Source organism: Oculina patagonica, chromosome 11 (genome assembly GCF_052425735.1).
Source record: "Oculina patagonica isolate OP01 chromosome 11, crgOcupat, whole genome shotgun sequence".
In the NCBI taxonomy this organism is placed as follows: domain Eukaryota; kingdom Metazoa; phylum Cnidaria; class Anthozoa; order Scleractinia; family Oculinidae; genus Oculina; species Oculina patagonica.
Window position 1 is genome coordinate 2,289,513 of NC_135768.1, and position 18,969 is coordinate 2,308,481.

The 18,969-nt window shown below is 42.2% G+C and overlaps 2 protein-coding genes across 3 annotated transcripts; one reads left to right on the forward strand and one right to left on the reverse strand.

The window, feature by feature from the left end:
• Positions 1-191: 191 nt before the first annotated feature.
• On the reverse strand, positions 192-17,733 carry LOC144629430 (UDP-glucuronosyltransferase 2C1-like). 2 transcript variants are annotated; one of them, XM_078487635.1, is made up of 5 exons: positions 17,533-17,733; positions 13,989-14,598; positions 12,849-13,058; positions 11,807-12,095; positions 192-1,465 (listed from the first exon to the last, which is right to left on the reverse strand). In XM_078487635.1, exons 1-5 carry the CDS (start codon positions 17,731-17,733, stop codon positions 1,183-1,185), a joined length of 1,593 nt encoding a protein of 530 aa, XP_078343761.1. In that variant the 3' UTR covers positions 192-1,182. The 2 variants fall into 2 exon arrangements, with proteins under 2 accessions (XP_078343761.1, XP_078343760.1); XM_078487634.1 differs by having other exon boundaries at positions 12,843-13,058.
• LOC144629452 (uncharacterized) lies at positions 5,593-7,994 on the forward strand. Its single transcript, XM_078487658.1, has one exon. The coding sequence runs from the start codon at positions 5,593-5,595 to the stop codon at positions 6,412-6,414; it is 822 nt and encodes a 273-aa protein (XP_078343784.1). The 3' UTR covers positions 6,415-7,994.
• Positions 17,734-18,969: the final 1,236 nt, after the last annotated feature.

Here is an 18,969-nt window from a genome sequence, read left to right on the forward strand (position 1 = left end):
ACCGCTCGATCCAAGTGCAGCGCCCTAACCATTAGGCCACCGCGCCTCCAGTGAAGAGAGTTCCATCTTATCGTTCCGACGGGCCGCTCTGCTGGCCCATGCATGGGGAAAAATTCTGTTTTATCATCCTCTCTCTCTTGAAGAATGATACGCGAGCTAAACATGTCACACAAACAGAGCTTAACATGTCATCACACACCTCAAATAACTTTATTTGTGATGTACACACACTAAAAAATACGTTTAGTATAAGCTTTTAAAGTATTCATAGTTTATTAGCATCCCCAGTGACGTCATTAGCACTGTATAATAAAATAGAATTAATTAGAATGTCAGTTGTTGTGAACGTTGCCCAAAGATAGTAAGTAAGTGAAGGCTTTATCTTATGCACGTAACTCAGTAAAGATAATATGTAATTAAAGACTTTATTTTAAGTGGGATAGATGATGCGTTCCACCCACCACTCCCCCTGCTTCTCTTAGCTCTTTCGGCATGCCCTCTCGAGCTTTGCTCGTCAGGGGTCACTACCCAATACTTAATGCTAATGACTAAGCAGGGAGGATAATATACTATTCCTATTACATGAAAATATAACCACAGATAAACGTGTTGGGAGGATTCCTATTTTCCTCCTCAGTCACCTCCCTCCGTATTCAATGTTGATAAATTATGGTGGAGACGGGGGAGGGGGGGCTCTCAAACACCTTTTTCAAGGTGGATAGCTTTAGCTTTGATATAGCGTTTTTTAAAAAAATCTTCCCAACCACTTTTGTCTGTGGTTGTAAATTGAATACCGTACATTTAATATATAAAATATAATTAAACATAACGAATGTCCTACTATTAATTAGCCTGCGTAGCTGGCGGTTTTGTTGGGGTTAACACGCTCGCGAGCAAGCGGGAAGCCGCGACAACGAGCGGCTAGGCCCCTAACGGCTTCGCCGCGCGCATTAACCCCAACAAAAACGACAGCTTCGCAGGCTAACTATTATTACTTTTGCAAACGTTTTGCCTCATTTTAATTCTTTAAATCCTCGGATAACACCGCGTTTTAAAAAAATTACACTACTCTTGTTACACCACGCCTGAATGCGGTTTTAAAAGCGATACGTCAGCATGTCAACATCAAAGTACTTCAAGGTTAATAAGCAACAAATATCCCTGCGGGACAAAAAAAAGAGTTCACTCCTTCTTAGTTTTGTTGCTACTGGGCCGACAGCACACGCGACACAGGCATCTACATGTTAACCTTATTACCATGACAACCAAGGTAACTATAGCAACAAGGAAAGCCAGGACGTCAAGTAAGTAATACTGATACCAAGGGATGTTAAACACTTGAGCTCTGAGGTGCTGGGCTCCACCATGTCTGAGTACATACTCTATCCAGTCACCAGTTTTCTCTACCGGGGTTCGTGGACTGTCTTTCATCAGCCGGGAAATACGCATGGCCTCAGTTTTAAACCTAGAAATGAGGTTTAAATCGTTATTTTTTTATAATTTTAACGTTTCCAACTATTTAACTGAGCAAATTAAAGAACGTATGAAGAAATCGCAGTGGACGGATTAGCGTGAGCCGGACAGTCCCAACCGCAGTCCCTTCCGACCCCGTGCATAAGCACGTCATTTAGGGCGCACAATTCATAACATTCACCAAGACCGTAATTTTCACAACTTTCCAACAATATCAACCTAAATAAAGGCTGTATGGTGAAATACAATCGAACCCCGACATTATTTACATGAAAATTTCGTAAATGGAACCAAAGCCGATTTAATAAACAAGTACTGTTATCAGGAATTCCGTAACAGCCCGCAACGGTCTTAAATCAAAGATCTCTTCGAGATATCGACTTTTTTTGCATGAAGTTAGTATGAGTAGAAGGTTTATCCTGGGCATTGTTGTTCGAACATATCATGGAAGAATTCAAACGTCTTTCAGTTCAAGCATTTTTTTTTATTTTTTTCCTTTATAGGAGGCAAGCGTGGCCAAGTGGTTTAGGGCGCTAGTGTATATAACCACGCTTTGTATATAGCCAACTGGTCTGCCTCCTGCCAGTTGGGATTTTTAACCCTTATATGTTAATTTATAAATTATTTGTTTCCTCTGTTTCAATGGCATGCCTGTAAACTAGCTATCTCGTTGAGATACACTCTTTTTTTTTTTATAAGAATACAGTTTTTCCGACCCAGGCTGAATATTCTTATTTTTCTGCCGATTTTAGGCTGAAAATATTCTTATGAACATTCTTAGAAAAACCACGAGATTATGGACACCGCCATAATGTCATTTATGTAGAGGCCGACGTTAGTTATGAAACATTTTAGTTGAGTAAACATTGTAGTATTATCTTATCGTAATTGCCAGGTGGCTGCTTTGAAGGCTGGAATTCGGCATATATCCGTTCATCGTTAACCAAATTGAATATCTTGAATTCCGCGGTTTTATTCCAATCATACAAGGAGAGTGTAAGACATGTGTTCGTCTTCATTCTTCGTAACCTTCGAGGAGTACACATCAGAGAATTTTCTCGTTTGCTTTCTTCTACGTTCAGAGTCTATTTCATTTCTCAAGTTCAGGCAAGTACACTCAGTTTGTTACGATAGACTTTAGACGATAATTTTCGACGGTTGGCATGGCCAACCACCTATCCTCCCATTCTTTTTTAATTTTAGAACATGAATGACCCAAGGGTTCTAATTCTCGGTCATTCTTTCGTTCACCGATTGCAAAGCTTCATAGTTTCTTCGTCCAACCTATCTCTATCGCTGGGCATAACAGATCAGCCGATCATTGTGAAGTGGCACGGCAAAGGAGGGAGAACTATAGCTAGGGTTCTTGCTTCCGACCTACCTGTCGTAGAATCCTTCCAGCCCCACCTTGTGATTTTAGAGCTGGGGACCAATGACTTATCTCGGCTAGACCCTACAACGGTGGGTTCATCTCTGGAGGATCTTACCAAAGTTTTACATTTGCGTTACGGCGTTCAACGTGTGGTGGTTTGCCAGACAATATTTCGGGATAAGGCTACGGAGTTTAATAACAGGGTGACTTTATTGAACAAATATTCTGAAGTAGTCATTCCCTCACTACCGTATGCCGTTTTCTGGAAACACAGAGGATTATGGAATTCCTCGAAGGGAATGTATGATAAAGATGGTGTGCACTTGAGTGCATTTGGCCAAATAAAACTGTATCGTAGTATAAGGGGCGCGGTTTTGCAGTCGCTACCTACCCTGGATTTGTCTTAGCTATATATAATTGCCGATTGTGACGAACAATTTACAATTCCTGTTTTCCGTTTTATTACCCCATTTACTTTACGCCCAGCAGTTCTGTTCTGTTTGCAGCCAGTAGTTAACCGTGGCTTGCACTTCATTTTGTCCACGTTAGGTGGGGACAAGTTAACTCTAGTCCTGCCTACGTGGCTGTTTTTTGTGACACAGTGTGTCCTGTCTTTATCTGCTGTGGTATTTTTGCCTGACATTTGTGACAACTTGAGTGTACAACCTTCTTGATCGCCTATTTTTATAGGTGCGTCCACGCACTCGTCATATCTGTCAAGGTTTATGTTTTCACGGGGTATTTAACTTGTTATTTTCCTTAAACATTTTTCGTTTCGTCTTGATTACACGCCAGTCATGGCGTCTGTTTACGACTGCAAGGCCGCACCCCCTTCTACTGGGGTAATTGACACTCACTGTTCTCAATTTTCGTTCATGGTTTTTGTTCTCCCTTTCTTTCGTACAAGTCATGCCACCAGTGAAACGAACACGGTCAACACGCGCTTCTACCCGTGCAGCCAAGACAGCTCGTGCTCCCAGCCGTCCTGCAGCGCCGCAAGAGCAAACCATCAACCCTCCTCCCACATCAGCTGAAAACGCGGGTATGGTGAATGTCAATATAGAAGCTCTGACCGCCACGTTAGCAGCTGCTGTACATCAAGCCGTTCACTCTGCACTGACTACCGCCTCAACATCCAATGGCAGCCCACAATTGGGGGACAATGTCACTCAAGTGCCTGGCGTGCAAGAAAATCTCGTGTCTCGGACGGTTGAAACTGAGGTGACGGCTTTGACAAATGCAGGTCAGATTCCTTTAAATACGGAGGGAACTGGGCCCCGGCCTACAACCGAATTTCGTAGCGTGGCCATTAGTCTGGCGGCGAGAGTCAGTTCAAAAACCAAGGCCAAGATCTGGGCGCAAGAATACATAGACCTGGGCTCTCTGTTGTCTATAGCTCCTAGTAGTAATAGTTATTCCTTATCCCTTAAATCGACCAACGATAATTCATCGGCCACGCCTAAGCTGTGTTTAGAGCCCACCGATAAGCCGCGGCGTATATTTAATATTAATCAATGGCTCACCGCCTTTAACATTTTTGTATCGGTTTACACCGAACGATTTACTCAGGCGGCGCCACAGTTAATGAAATATTGTGAAACAGTTCGTGACATTTCAGCAAAGGGTGGTGACTGGCGATATTATGACGAGCAGTTCCGTTTTCTAAGGCAATCTGACCCAAACATTTTCCCATGGGATCTTATTCACTGGGAACTTTGGTTCCAAACGATGATTCCCGCGCGCAACAACGGTCAGAAAGCCGTCGCCAACAGCGATCGGGACAAACCACCACATCGTGTTCGGCAGCAGTTTCCCAAAGGAACTTGCTGGGCCTTTCACGGGGGAAAAACCTGTCTGGGCTGCAAATACGAACACGTTTGTTTCAAGTGTGGGTCCCGTCACCCGGCCAGCCAGTGCTCAACTCAGTATCGCGGGAAATCTAAAACAAGTTCCGCTGGCGATCAAGCCGACCGCCAAAAGCCACAAACCGGTAACACCGGTAAAAGTGGATAGATTAGAATTTTTTCTCGCTGATTACCCTGCAGTTTTGTCCTCCACTTTGTTAAAAGGCTTTCGTTTCGGCTTTTCTATTCAATTTTATGGCGAAAGAAAGCCATTTGAATCACCCAATCTAAGAAGCGCTTTGGAAAACCCGCAGATTGTTTCCCTTAAACTTAAGAAAGAGCTCGAAGCTGGTCGGATCGCGGGACCTTTTGCTCGCCCTCCATTTAAAAACTTCAGATGTTCACCCCTTGGCATCGTTCCGAAAAAAGTTCCCTCTGAATTCCGTATGATTCAGCACTTATCTTATCCCAAAGGTTCATCGGTTAATGATTTTATACCACAGGAATTTTCTTCCGTTCATTATGCAACTATCTCCGATGCTATCAGGGTGATTAAACGTTTTGGGTCAGGTTGCTTTATGGCCAAAACCGACATTAAGTCGGCTTTTCGCATTATTCCAATTCATCCCGCAGACTTCGAATTACTTGGAATGAAATGGAATAATTTTTACTATTATGATAAGGCTTTGCCGATGGGGTGTTCAACGAGCTGTAGCATTTTTGAATCTTTTAGCACTGTTTTGGAATGGATCGCCATAACCAAGCTGCAGGCGTCTGCAGTTTTGCATATTCTCGATGATTTTTTATTTATCGCTGCAACGGAAGAGCGTTGTGCCCACGATTTATCGAGTTTTTTGGGCCTTTGTAAATACCTAGGCGTCCCTATTGCGACAGACAACAACAATGGGTCCTTTCGCGACACTCCAATTCGCTGGAATTACCCTTGATTCCCTAAATATGGAAGCTCGTTTACCTGTCGACAAACTGCAGAAATGTCGTAATTTGCTATCAGAATTTCTCCGTAAGCGCTCGGTCACGCTGCGCGAAATTCAATCCCTAATTGGTCTCTTAAACTTTGCGTGTTCGGTAATTGTACCAGGGCGCGCCTTTCTGCGTCGCCTGATTGATCTCACCACAGGAATTCAGCGTCCCACGCACCATATCCGGCTCACGAAAGCCGCGAAAGATGACCTGTGGGTCTGGCTGCAATTTCTAGAGTTATATAACGGGAAGTCTTTCTTTCTAGACGACATTTGGGAAACATCGAATTCGCTTGAGCTCTACACCGACTCGGCAGGTTCTCGAGGGTACGGTGCTGTTTTTGGCAATCACTGGTTTTATGGCGCTTGGCCTCAAACGTGGCAGTCTATAAACATTGCCACCCTCGAATTATTTCCAATCGTAGTTGCGTTACAGATTTGGGGTCCAACTATTTCAAACAAATGCGTTATTCTTTTTACCGACAATGCCGCCCTCGTCGACATCATTAATAAACAAACGTCGAAGGATAAAGGCATCATGGTTTTGGTCCGTAGTTTAGTGTTGTGTTGTATGCGCTTAAATATTCTTTTTCGTGCTCGTCACATTCCAGGTTTTCTAAACAAAAAGGCCGATTATCTTTCTCGTTTCCAGGTGGAGGAGTTCAAAGCTCTAACACCCGACGCGGACCTTTTCCCGACTGCGGTGCCAGTGGACCTACTGCCAGAGAGGTGGTCGATAACCTGAAAGCCTTACTAGGGTCCAGTATATCCGAGGGTTCAAAGAAGTCTTACCAGCGCGCTTGGAGTGTTTACTCCCAATTTTGCAGGCGTTTCGGTGGCAGTTCAATACCCACATTGCCATTAGACCAGGCTGCGGTTGCGCTATTTATTTCTTATCTGTCAGCAAGCAAATTAGCACCTTCTACCATTTCCTCGTACATCTCCGCGATCAGCTACGCCCACAAACTCAAAAGCTATCCAGACCCTACTAAGTCATTTTTGATAAGGAAGCTTTTATCAGCGCAGAGTCGCCGGGGCTCACCCGATGTGCGTCTTCCGATCACGCGACCCGTGTTGCATGAGCTCATTTCGTCATTAAGCCACACCACCGGGTCGGCTTACCAGCGTACGCTTTACACGGCGATGTTTCTGATAGCATTTTATGGCTTTTTTCGAGTAGGCGAAATAGCAGCCAAGACCAAGGGTTCAGTGCATTCGGTATTACAATTTAGGCAAGTACAATTTTTGCCAAATGTTCAAGAGTCACGCATGGCTAAGATTACAATCTCCGAGTTTAAACATAACACCTCTAATAGGCCATTTGAGATCATAATACAGCGAGAAGACTCCCAGCCTTTTTGTCCGCTCAATGCTCTTATCCAATACTGCATGGTTAGGGGCTCCGGTCACGGCCCCCTTTTTTCCTTTCCTGACGCATCCCCTGTAACAGTGGGTCAGTTTAATACCGAACTACATCGCTGCCTTATTTTCTGTGGCCTGGATGCCGCTCATTATAAATCTCACAGTTTTCGCATCGGTGCCGCAAGCCACGCGGCTGAAATGGGCTTTACCGACGCACAGATTAGAACCCTTGGTCGATGGAAATCTGACGCCTTTAGACTTTATATTCGCAACGAATCATTACACGCTAACTAACTGCTCCACGTGGTAAGAGATTCAAGCATGGGCTTGTCTCTTACTACTGATTAGTGGTTTCGTTTAGAATTTTTCTTCATGTAGACTGTGAGGAATTTAAGCATGGGCTTGTTCCCTCACATAATTATTATAACAGCTTTGCTATGCGAGAGTTTAAGCAGGGGCTTGTTCTCAAGTAGCTAAGTTTATCAGATATAAATGTTGCTGCAGCTAGTATAGGCACGTTTATCATTATCGCTGCTACACGGGAAGTTAAGCAGGGGCTTGTTCCCTGGTAGTAGCTTGCTACGATTATACTTATTTTCACCTATATTAAATGAAGGCTGTTTTGGCTCATTATCTTTCTACTATGGGGAATTCAAGCAGGGGCTTGTTCCTCAGAAGTAGGCTAGCATTTCTTATACTCTTTCAAACTTTAATGTATGTCGTCTTAGCCGTCATTTGTTTATCTTTTCCTTAATTTTGCGTTCCGGCTTTGGTGGGGCTTGCCACAGATTTGTGTGGCGTGTGGCCTGTTTTCACGCCCACCTGCGCTAACGATCCGTCGTATTTTTGGTAATTAAGCTGTCACTAAAGCTATTTTAGTCAATAAATCGCCACTCTCGTGGCCAAATTATTCCATCTTAGTTATCTCACTTTTAATCTGGGTTGTCTTCCGATAAACAACTGGCGGCTAACAATTAAAAGTTCTCGTAGGCATCTACATAAAACCACGAGATTATGGACACCGCCATAATGTCATTTATGTAGAGGCCGACGTTAGTTATGAAACATTTTAGTTGAGTAAACATTGTAGTATTATCTTATCGTAATTGCCAGGTGGCTGCTTTGAAGGCTGGAATTCGGCATATATCCGTTCATCGTTAACCAAATTGAATATCTTGAATTCCGCGGTTTTATTCCAATCATACAAGGAGAGTGTAAGACATGTGTTCGTCCTCATTCTTCGTAACCTTCGAGGAGTACACATCAGAGAATTTTCCCGCCTCCATCCCCAGTCATTCCGCCTTCATCAGCCACTGGCCTTTTGCTTACGGCTGGGCCTGTTTTCACGCCCACCTGCGCTAACGATCCGTCGTATTTTTGGTAATTAAGCTGTCACTAAAGCTATTTTAGTCAATAAATCGCCACTCTCGTGGCCAAATTATTCCATCTTAGTTATCTCACTTTTAATCTGGGTTGTCTTCCGATAAACAACTGGCGGCTAACAATTAAAAGTTCTCGTAGGCATCTACATAAATACCTTTTGACATTTCTGTTTTGGCAAGCATTGGGTAATCAATTACAAGTGTTTGGTGTCCAGATCTGTATCGTGTTACATTGTGCACATGTACCATTGCTTTCCGTTGCAGCCTGGCCGTTTTGGCTTAAAACAAAGCATTCCTCAATGAAAATACCTGATTTTGTTTCAACTAAAAACTATATTCTTTTCAAAATCTCAGCCTCGGGTTTATTCTTAGAATATTCTTAAAAATTCGCAAATTTCAGCCTCGATATTCTTATAAACTAGATTCTTATATAAAAAAAAGAGTGTATGAAGCTAAGTGCATGACCACTAGAAACACATATTTATTTTTTTTATTTTTTTTATTTATTATATTTTATTTTCGCGGAGTAAATGTTGTATTTGTCAGTCGCGACGGCTGGGTGCTTTGCGACTCATATACTTTGGCTTGGTTAAAAAAGGCAAACTTTGACGTTTGCCTTTAACATGCTTAATCGAAATAGTTGTTTCCTTTCGAGTTAGAAAGATTTCTACTCGGCTTAATGCAGAAAAATAACGCCTGATCGCAGGTTAGGTTACGCACGACAGAGTTACCTTTTGTCTCGTCACGCAATCTTAACCCCACATTGAGAAGCAAATTTTCGTTTGGATATTACCAAAAGCCGCTTCTCCTCGCTTTATTCTTTACCTTACGGCTACACATGCCATTCCTAACGACTACATTACCAGCAAAACAGTTGCTGTTTATTTTTCTAATGGCGATGCATTAACTTCTGAACAGAAGAAACGTTTAACGTTTACTGTTTCCACCGGAAGTAATTTCACAACAGGCTACAAAAACACTTGTAAATATCACTTAACACATTTAATGATGTTGCAATTAGCGAAGCGCACTAATGACGTCACAGAATTTGACCCCCGGTGTGAGTCAGATAAAATTCGGACAAACAAACCGCTCTCTGTAAAAGCAATGTATGGTTGGCGGCCACTTTGGAGGCATATTTAGCGATTGTTTCACAAAACCATGGCCAGATTGGCTCGGAATTCGGAAAGCCTTACCTGTGCAACGTAGAAAGCTCAAACCGTGGTTTGAAACAAAAGGTTTGTCAAACAGAGCGATTATTCAATAAATGTGTAAAATGTTTTACTCTCAGTTATTGAATGGATTATAAAGGCCCGATTTGCCGTCGGGATTTGCTGAAAGAAAACATTTATTTTTATGAGAAATGCAAAATGTTTACACTGTTCTTAGTGGCTCATTTTGCAACACAACAGAGCTAACCTCAGATTTATGCCACCACAAAATTACACAAAGAAACGCTCGTCCGATCGGTCCCCTTGCTTGACCCGAATATTTAAAGAGGTCAATTTCGTTACACAATTGTCGCGGCAAATACTATTTAATATACACTGATCGAGCTCGGCAGCTGTAGCTGAGGTCTGTAATAGTAACGGGGATAAATAACAGCTTTATTAAAATCAAACCCGCCGTCAATTCCATTAGAAAGGCGTTTGAATAGCATAATATTTTCGCCCTCTATCTATCATGTGTCGAAACAGATCGGATGGCCGTCGATCAGTGCCGTCAAATTCGGGAAGAATTCTGAATTTCTTGCAACCGACGATCTTTCCGGGGCCTAAATGAAGCAAACATACAAGTGCTATCCTTCGCAATTATATAATTCGATAGTAATTCGCTATCCGCCGCTTAAATTTCTCGGCAGCCTGAATAATTTTGCAGTGGGATCCGGGAATCAAGGTGTCATTGCCGGATCTTCGACTAATAAATTCAATTTTGGGCCATTTTTTGGATACCTTCAATCTGTTTTTCAATTACTAAAGCAAAATGTTTGAAATCTATCATTTTTCGAGCCTTTCGAGAATCTCGGCCTCAAATTGTGCCTTTCTCGCCCTTCTTTTCTTGTCAAGGATGCGTCCCCTCCATACAAAGCCACTAAAGCCTTTGCCGAAACTAAAATTGTTGTCCGACTCACGCGGGGGTGGGGGTATCATGTGGCGAAATCTATTTTTAGTAATAGTGCGCTTCGCTAGATGATGTTGCAATTCTAAATTGTGCAACTCAGCAGAAATAATCAATTGTTTTAGTGTGTGAAAGACTTGTACGAGTACAAATTTGCGTTGTTAATCGTTTTAGGTTAAATTAATATTAGCGCCTAAAGACTTGTACTAGTAAAAATTGCGTTCTTAATCGTTTTAAACTTCGCTGCCTGAAAAAAGCAAACGCCAACCGCACATATCAACAATTATAACCGCTAGCCGCTAAAAAAGCACTTATGTCAACTACAGATCGCGAAATTAACGCGTGCAAAAACTTCGTCGTTTGCAATTTTAATCCTAGCGCGTAATTAAGTAAAGCCGGATAAATGAGTCATAAACTGGCATAAGGAGTGGCGTTTTTGTAATTCAAATGACGTCACGTTATTTGAATACAAAACATTTGGAAAGGAGTAACGTTAGGGGTTTTATTTACAGTATTTTACTAACAACAGTTTCGGGAGTTTGATGACTGGCCGGGGAGGGGTAGGTCAGTTTGAACGGGACAATATTTGGCTCTCGGTCATTTTCCCCTCCGTGCGCCGTGACCAAGAATTTGTTTGAAATAATCTAGCCGGGAGCCTTCAAAACCCAGTAACATGAAGTAGTACCTCATATACTATGTAAACAAATAGAGTCGGACCCCGATTAGAACGGCTTTCACTTGAGTGTCGAAAGTGATTCGCGTTTGCTTTGGTTTTGCATTACCACGCTTAGTGATTGGTTCAGTCAGGGCGGGAGAAGGCTTCTCCCGCCCTGGTTCAGTTAAAACTCTCGCGCCACTTTCTCAGCCAATCAGAAGAAAAACCAAAACCAATCGTGACTCGCTCGCGCACGTTTTCCCGCGCTTCATTCTGGCTACATGTATTTGCTTCGAGTTTTGATTGGTTTACTGGATTGTCTGGGTTCTTTGTGATTGCTATTAAGCGGCCACCACGAATTAATTACACGTAGTTTGGCCTTGCCTCATAGTCCGAAATAGGAAGTGCCGACTGATAAAAACATTCAACGCCTAGCATCGTCTTGACGTAAGCTAAGTTACGATCTTTTGTTTACATGGCCGGCAATAAAGTAATGTTGCTATCACGCCTTATGCTAATTTCTGACGAGCCAACCCCTGTTAAGCGGCCACTCACCATTTCCCCAAAGGTGGTAGCTTATAATTAATCGGGTACAACCGTGAAACAAAACTTATCAATACCTTGGTTCATTAATGACATGCTCTATTACGTCAAACAGTTGTTGTGCATTCATGCTTTGGTGATCCACAACTATTCCCAGTCCAAAATGCTCTGCTTTCTTAGCGTTAGAAAACTGGTCTGCAAATAAGGGAACAGCCACCACAGGGACACCATGATATGCCGACTCATACAGACTGTTGTGTCCCACATGTGAGACGAAAGCTTTGATGTCCTTGTGAGCCAAAAGATCATTCTGAGGTAACCAGTCCACTTCTTTGATGTTGGGACTGAGAAACGAAGGGATGTAGCCTACAATAAAGAGAGAAAGACATTTTTACTAATGGCCGTGTACATGGACAATTTAAATTAGGGCTTTCCACAAATTGCTCGAGATTTCCCAAAAAGTTGCCCGTAATTTCTCAAAAAATTGCTGAAAAAATCCAAAAAAGTTGCTTCTAATAAAAGTTGCTCCAAAAAATCCAAAACGCTGCTTCTAATCAAGAGAATTTCTCTAAATATATGCTAATTTCTCTTTGAGGGTAAGATTTCTAAGCAGTTTTCTCCAATTTTACAACAAATGAAGTATCTAAATAACATTTTTAAGGGGAAAATTTGTTAAATAACAAGGTTTTCTTTAACTGAGAAAAATCGTGAAGATGACGAGTTTTGTAATGTTTTAATGCAGAATGAGCCGAAAGTTTAAATGTCTTCACATGTTCCTCGAAAATCTTCGGCAAACTTCGTAAATCTTCGGAAACGTTTGTATGGCCTTTGAGCAACACTCGTATAATCTTCGGAAATTTTTTGTCTGAAAATTGCTCAAAATGCAACAAGTTGCTCGAGTGGAAGAAAGTTGCTCGAAGGGGAAAAAGTTACTCGAAATATGAAAAGTTGCCGAAAAGTTGCCGAGCAACTTGTGGAAAGCACTAATTTGAATGCGTTTAAGTTATTGAGTATTTTCAGTATTTTCAGGCTCAAATGGTCAAACATTATGAATGTTCAACCTCAGCCAAAAATGACGTTCACACAAAAAAGAGACTGTATATGCAAATTGACCATTACCTTTGAGTTTCCATATAACTTTCTGCTTCAACTTTCCAAAAGCTGTAGCCAATACGTCAATCTTTTCCTTAGGGATAACTGTTTGCGCATAAGAGCCAAAAGAAGCAATAACGAATCCGTTCCCTCCTGCACTGTTGATAAAATCTACTAAATCAGGGGGGAGTGGGCTGGGTTCAGCTTGTACAGTAATGGGACCTACCATAATGTTACCTGCAAATCAAATACGGCCACATAAACATTCGCTGTGTTGAAAAATAATCTTAATAAGAAGAAAAATGTAAGAACTCGCCAGTTAAGCAGCTAACTTAATCGATGGGTCAGCCAATTCTTGGTAAGAAGGGATAAAATTATGTATCAATGACTTACGATGGGTGTGGAGAGCTAGATCCGGGGATAACTCCTATATGAAAGAAGCAGGGATGCTTGTCATCTCGCTTAGGGGTGTAATTACAGATTTTGGTCTTGCTCTAAGTGTATTTAGGACAGAACGCTAATATTAGCCGTTACGGTCTCGTTTAGGGTTGCAGTGAAAAATTAAAAACTGCTGTGTTGGTGGTCTGGTCCGATCAGCCATGAAAATTGTTATCTTTAATTAAGGGGTTAAAAAAGCTTTAGTAAACCAACAGATCTGTCTCCTTTGGAGGTTTAAGTCAAACTGTCCGAGGAGCATCCCTGTCCCTTTCATATGGGAGCTCCCTATCCCAACCCCCGCGGGAACGGGAAAATTTTGTATCATGGGTTCGCAATGCGTCCAGAGAGCGATTTCCTTCCATAGAAAAAGAACGATTTTGGGGCCTAAAGGAGCTCAGTCACGGACAACTCATCTTGAAAAAACTGGCAAGTTTTTTCAAATTTGTCAGTCGTAATCCGTCTTAATCTTCGTCAGTCGAAACCATCCTTGGTTATTTTCGCGTTTCGTTTACTCCTTTGTTGTTTTCCTACATTATACATTATATTTTTGAGGTTTCCTTCAATTTGGAAGTAATCAGAAAAATGACTTAAAATATCGTGACAATGCTGACCATGTCCCTTTAAAGAGTGTATCAAGTCTCCCTGGATAGATACTTTTTGTTTCAATTATGTAAACTGGTCAATTATTTGAAAAGATTCAAACACATTTATTTTAAAAAATAGACAAACCTGGGAGAAGTGGCTGAGGATACTCAAGTGCAAAATCTGCTTGAATGATCACCAGTTCAACTTTGCCAAGGGCTTCATGGAAGCTTATCCCAGGTGTAATGTTGTACTTGTCCTTCAGAGGGCTCATGTATTCCGCAAACAAAACATGCAATACCAATCGTGAAAAGATGTACAGCCCAAGGTTCGCAAAACGCTGAGTAAACGACATTTTGCTAGCAAAGCGGCTGAAACGCGATGGCACATAGGAGACAGGAACCGGTATATTGAAATATGAAGCAAAAACAAAGTTTGGTGAAACAGGAATAATAACCACCCTGGGAATACCAAGAAGATCCGCAACCAACACAGCACACGTAGCACCACCTTCATATACTATCAAGTCAAAATTCCTCAGATCTTGAAGTAGTTCTGTGTTATTTAACAAGCACTCGCATGCAACTTTTTGCAGTTCATTCATGTTGATTAATGCCCTCAGAGAACCTTCTTTAATTGCTGCTTTTACTACAAACTCCTCTAAAGACCCAGCGTCAAATGGCACTTGGTATATCTTGTGAGGTATCTTGTCACCTGATCTTGATTCCTTCTGATTGGAGGGCTTAACAAGAACTACCTACAGTAATAAAGTAAATTAATGAAACCAAGTTATTTCATACCTGCATGCATTTATTTTCATGTTTTATGTTTCATAATCTATTTCTTATCACAAACTGATGCCTCTGTAGAGAGAGGGTCACACACAAAGATTCCAACCCTCCTGATTTGATCGGAAGTCTCCCGATTTGATGGGTAAGGGTCTCAGAGTCCCAGTGGCAAAACCCACCCAAAAATATACAGAGTACCCCAAGTTAAAATAATTTAAATTTGGTTTAGTCAACCTAGTTCCCAGGCTCCTCTTCTTCCCACCCTTTGGGGTGGAAAAGAGACGGAGATCTGTTTAGCTTGACCATGTGTCAAGCAGAGATTCCTACCCTTTTTGAAGGAAAACAGGGAGTATCTTAAGCGCTGAAGGTGCGGGCCTCTAGGGGGGTCTGGGGGCATGTTCCACTGGGAAATTTTCCAAATTTCAGGTTCTCTCATGTGCCATTTCGGGCATTTTGACATCATTTCTAAGTTATTCTATAAGGTCTTAAATGTTTGTGAAAAGAACAAAGAATGGGTGGGAAAGAAGGGTGGGAAGAAGAGGAGCCTGGGAACTAGGTTGGCTAAACCAAATTTAAATTATTTTAACTTGCGGTACTCTGTATATTTTTGGGTGGGTTGTGCCACTGGGACTCTGAGACCCTTACCGTATACCAGACCATGTTCAGCTGATTTTGCAACCGTATACTGAACTAGACACTGAAAATCCCTACCCTATTCAGGACAGTAACCAGACAATTTAACAGTGTCTGACATTTGCAGAATGCAGAATGCACATGCAGAATCACTCCGGTTAGCCTACTACGCACTCCGGTTAGCCTACTATCCACTTCAGTAAGCCTGAATAGCACTTCAGTTAGCCTGTTTATGGTTAGCTCTCAATAATGATAATGGTAACACAATATAATTTCTCTTAGTCTGCAGTCTGGCATTCTGCAGTCCGCAAATATCAGACACCGACAATTTAATACTTAGAAAATATTGGCCCGGCAATAGAGCAATCTGATTGGCTGATTTCAGTTAGGCCTTTGACCAGCTTACTCATGTAACAATATTTTTTAGTATACAATATATTTGAGTATATACGTTTTTGGCGCGTGCTGATTGGCCACTCAAACTCCGGATATCCTTTGCTATTCGCCTCCGAGCAACTCGCGGGCGAAGGTATATGGTGTGCAGGGGGATTTTAAATGGGTATTGCCAATGTGCGAGCCAGCGAGTCATGCGAGCCATTTTGGTTAGCCTAAATAACACACCGGTTAGCCTAAATAGCACTCGGGTTAGCCTAAATAACACTCCCGTTAGCCTACAGTAGCTTAGGTAGCTTGGGGTTAGCCTTTATATTGGGTTAGGGATTTCTGGCTTGCATGGCTCGCGAGTCATGCGAGCCATTCTGGTTAGCCGAAATAACACATTGGTTAGCCTGATGCATCAGTCAATTCCAGCAGTGCCCATCCCCCCCCCCCCCCCCGGGCAACCGCGGGGGATTTCCTAATGTTGCCCGTCCCGAGGATGGGGCATTTGCGTACCTCGGGTTGACCCCCGGGCATTTGACACGTGCTTTCAAAACCGTGGAGTGAGTTGTGTATTCGTGATGGAGGCGTTTATAGGCCAAGACGTGGACTACATTGCAGGTTAGCTAGTTCATGAAGGACTAGAGAAGCTCGTGGATGTTTGTGGATGTTTTTAAAGGTATATTTTCTCAATTTTAGATATTTCTTCATTGCTAAGAAGTAACAACTTGTATTATATTCTTATATCACCTATCGGGAGACCGAAAACAATCTACCCAGGAGCGGGGCATTTGCCCGGTTCCTTCATCCCCACCCTGGGGAATTTGCCAATTTTTTTAAAAAAAAATGCTAATGCCCGGGGGTTAGCCCAGGGGGGGGATGGGCACTGCTGGAATTGACTGATGCATAAATAGCACTCGGGTTAGCCTAAATAGCACTTTGGTTAGCCTCTACTTAGTTTGGGTAGCTTGTGGTTAGCCTTTTATTGGGATTAGGGATTTCTGGCTTGTATGGCTCGCGAGTCATTCAGGTTAGCCTAAATAGCACATTGGTTAGCCTACGTAGCACTCCAGTTAGCCTCAATAGCACTTTGGTTAGCCTATACTTAGTTTGGGTAGCTTGTGGTTAGCCTTTTATTGGGATTTGGGATTTCTGGCTCACATGGCTTGCATGCCTCGCTGGCTCACATATTGTCAATACTCATTTTAAATTGGGTATACAGTATTTTATGTTAAAATTGGGGCTTTAATGGGTATAAAGTATACTTTTAAAATGAGTTATATACAAGGCTTATAAATACCATAAGAACATTTTCAAGGTATTGTTATCATCAGTAAATTATAGTGGTCAAAAGTGTTTGGTTCTTTGTAAATGTTCTTATAGTTCTTCCACCCTTCAATGGTATAAACATCTAGCAGTGATATAATTTCAATTTTCCCTAACTTTTCTTCAATCTGTTAATTTTCCCTGACTCAAAATAAAATTCTCTGACTTTTCCCTGATTTTGAAGAATTTTATTTTTCCCTGACCCTAAGTCCATTTCGCAGATACAGTGGCCAAGTTGATTCTGCCCCCAGGGCATCCTATAATATTTAATAGAGTTTTCATGATGGTAATTGCAGAATTATCACAATATATATAAAAGAATAAATCATATAAATAAGCATTTATAGGATGCCCTGGGGGCAAAATCAATATGGCTGCCTAGACGACACTGTGAACCTGTGTAGGATATCAGGTCGGCCAGAAAAGAGGTTTGTATTCACAAGAATAAGAGAGGTTTATTACAGTGAAGTAATATTAGAAAAACACCGTGATGGAAAGCACTGTGCATTTATTATGAACCTTGCGTGCGCGATCGCATGCAAGTGAAGTGAAATGTTTTTACTCACCTCATGGCCTCGTGACGATAATTCTTCCATTGCTTTCTTTATCACGAAATAGTGAGATCCCGAAGTTGTTCCACTGAAACCTGCAATTTTTGCCGACAAAGCAGAGTTCAATGTTACGAGCAAGAGAGCAACAAGAGATGATACAAATAATGGCGCCATTTTGCTTATCAGTGGGCTGTCTTGTGTGACACAACATAACATGGTTGTCGCGCACTTTAATTGTCACGCAACAACGACAAAGTGTGTTACACCCTTGGCCTCGATCGATCGATATCGATCTCCCCCAAAAACGACTGCGTGAGAGGCTATGCTTAGGGAGGGTTCATAATTTATGTAGAGAGGGGGCTATGTCGATAGTAAAGTTGCGACATTTTCAAATAATTCCCCTGTTGAGTTCATTTAAGTTTAGTTCGAGTGTGACTAGATCGTAAGGTGTTCGTATTAAAAAACTATTAATTTAAGTCGGAGAGTTCACAGTTTGCATTTGGTGCAGTTACAGTACAGTACAATTAAACAACGTTTTGTTGCCGTAGAAACGTTTTTCTTTGTCTTTGTGTCGATTAACCATGTGACTTTTTTCTGAGACCGCTTTCATACGGACAATTTGGCCTGTCTCTTAGGTGTCCGGATTAAAGGGGTTCCACTGTTAGGGCTTCCACAGTTGCTCGGCAACTTTGGCCCTGTTCGAGCAACTCCCCTCGAGCAACTCTCTCTCGAGCAACTGCAGCAACCAGACGAAGACCCGAGAATCGAGAGGCAGGCAAACGAACGTCCGAGAACGAAGTGCCAGACGAGGAACACGAAGACGTCCACCCGCCCGACACACCCACATGACGTCACGACACACGACAGAGACAGAGCCCGGAGGACTGCGCCCCAGGGAAAGCAAAAGAGAACCGAAGAAGCAGCGGGTGGATCACCGAGCAACACAGAAGCAACGTGGAGCAACGAGCAGAGAAAACGGGCAACCGGAAACTCGAGCAACTTGTGGAAAGCCCATCCACTGTAATGAATTTATTAGATGCGTACCTTAGCCCGTATATTATGAATTTTACTCAAGAAACTGCAACTTACTGAAATAGGTTGCACGAAGAAACCTTGTAAAGAATACTGTAAAGTTACTTGTAAAGTTACATAAAATTACATTGATTGGACGTTTTCACTTACTGTATGTCTGCATGTGCATGTGTAGCGACCGAGACTCACAGGACGTCACAAAAGGTGCCCAGCTCTAAGGAGCGTCAACAAGACTAAATGAATGTCCGGAGGCGGACCACCCACTGAGGCCATCGCCCCACGGAAGAACACAGAACACAGAGAGAGTAGGAGTGGATATTGGAATTTCCCTATGAATTATTTTACGATCGTTAAATTCCCATACAAACCCTTATAATAACGTATTACGCAATGTCAATGTAGTCATATGTTGACGGCTCC

Coding starts and splice junctions, on each gene's coding strand:
- LOC144629430 (XM_078487634.1), bottom strand. CDS start 17,733: ATGTTATGTTGTGTCACACAAGACAGCCCACTGATAAGCAAAATGGCG. Junction 13,059..13,988: donor TCCTCAGCCACTTCTCCCAG/GTTTGTCTATTT, acceptor TTTGATTTGCAG/GTAACATTATGGTAGGTCCC. Junction 12,096..12,842: donor ATGGAAACTCAAAGGTAATG/GTCAATTTGCAT, acceptor TCTTTATTGTAG/GCTACATCCCTTCGTTTCTC.
- LOC144629452 (XM_078487658.1), top strand. CDS start 5,593: ATGGGTCCTTTCGCGACACTCCAATTCGCTGGAATTACCCTTGATTCC.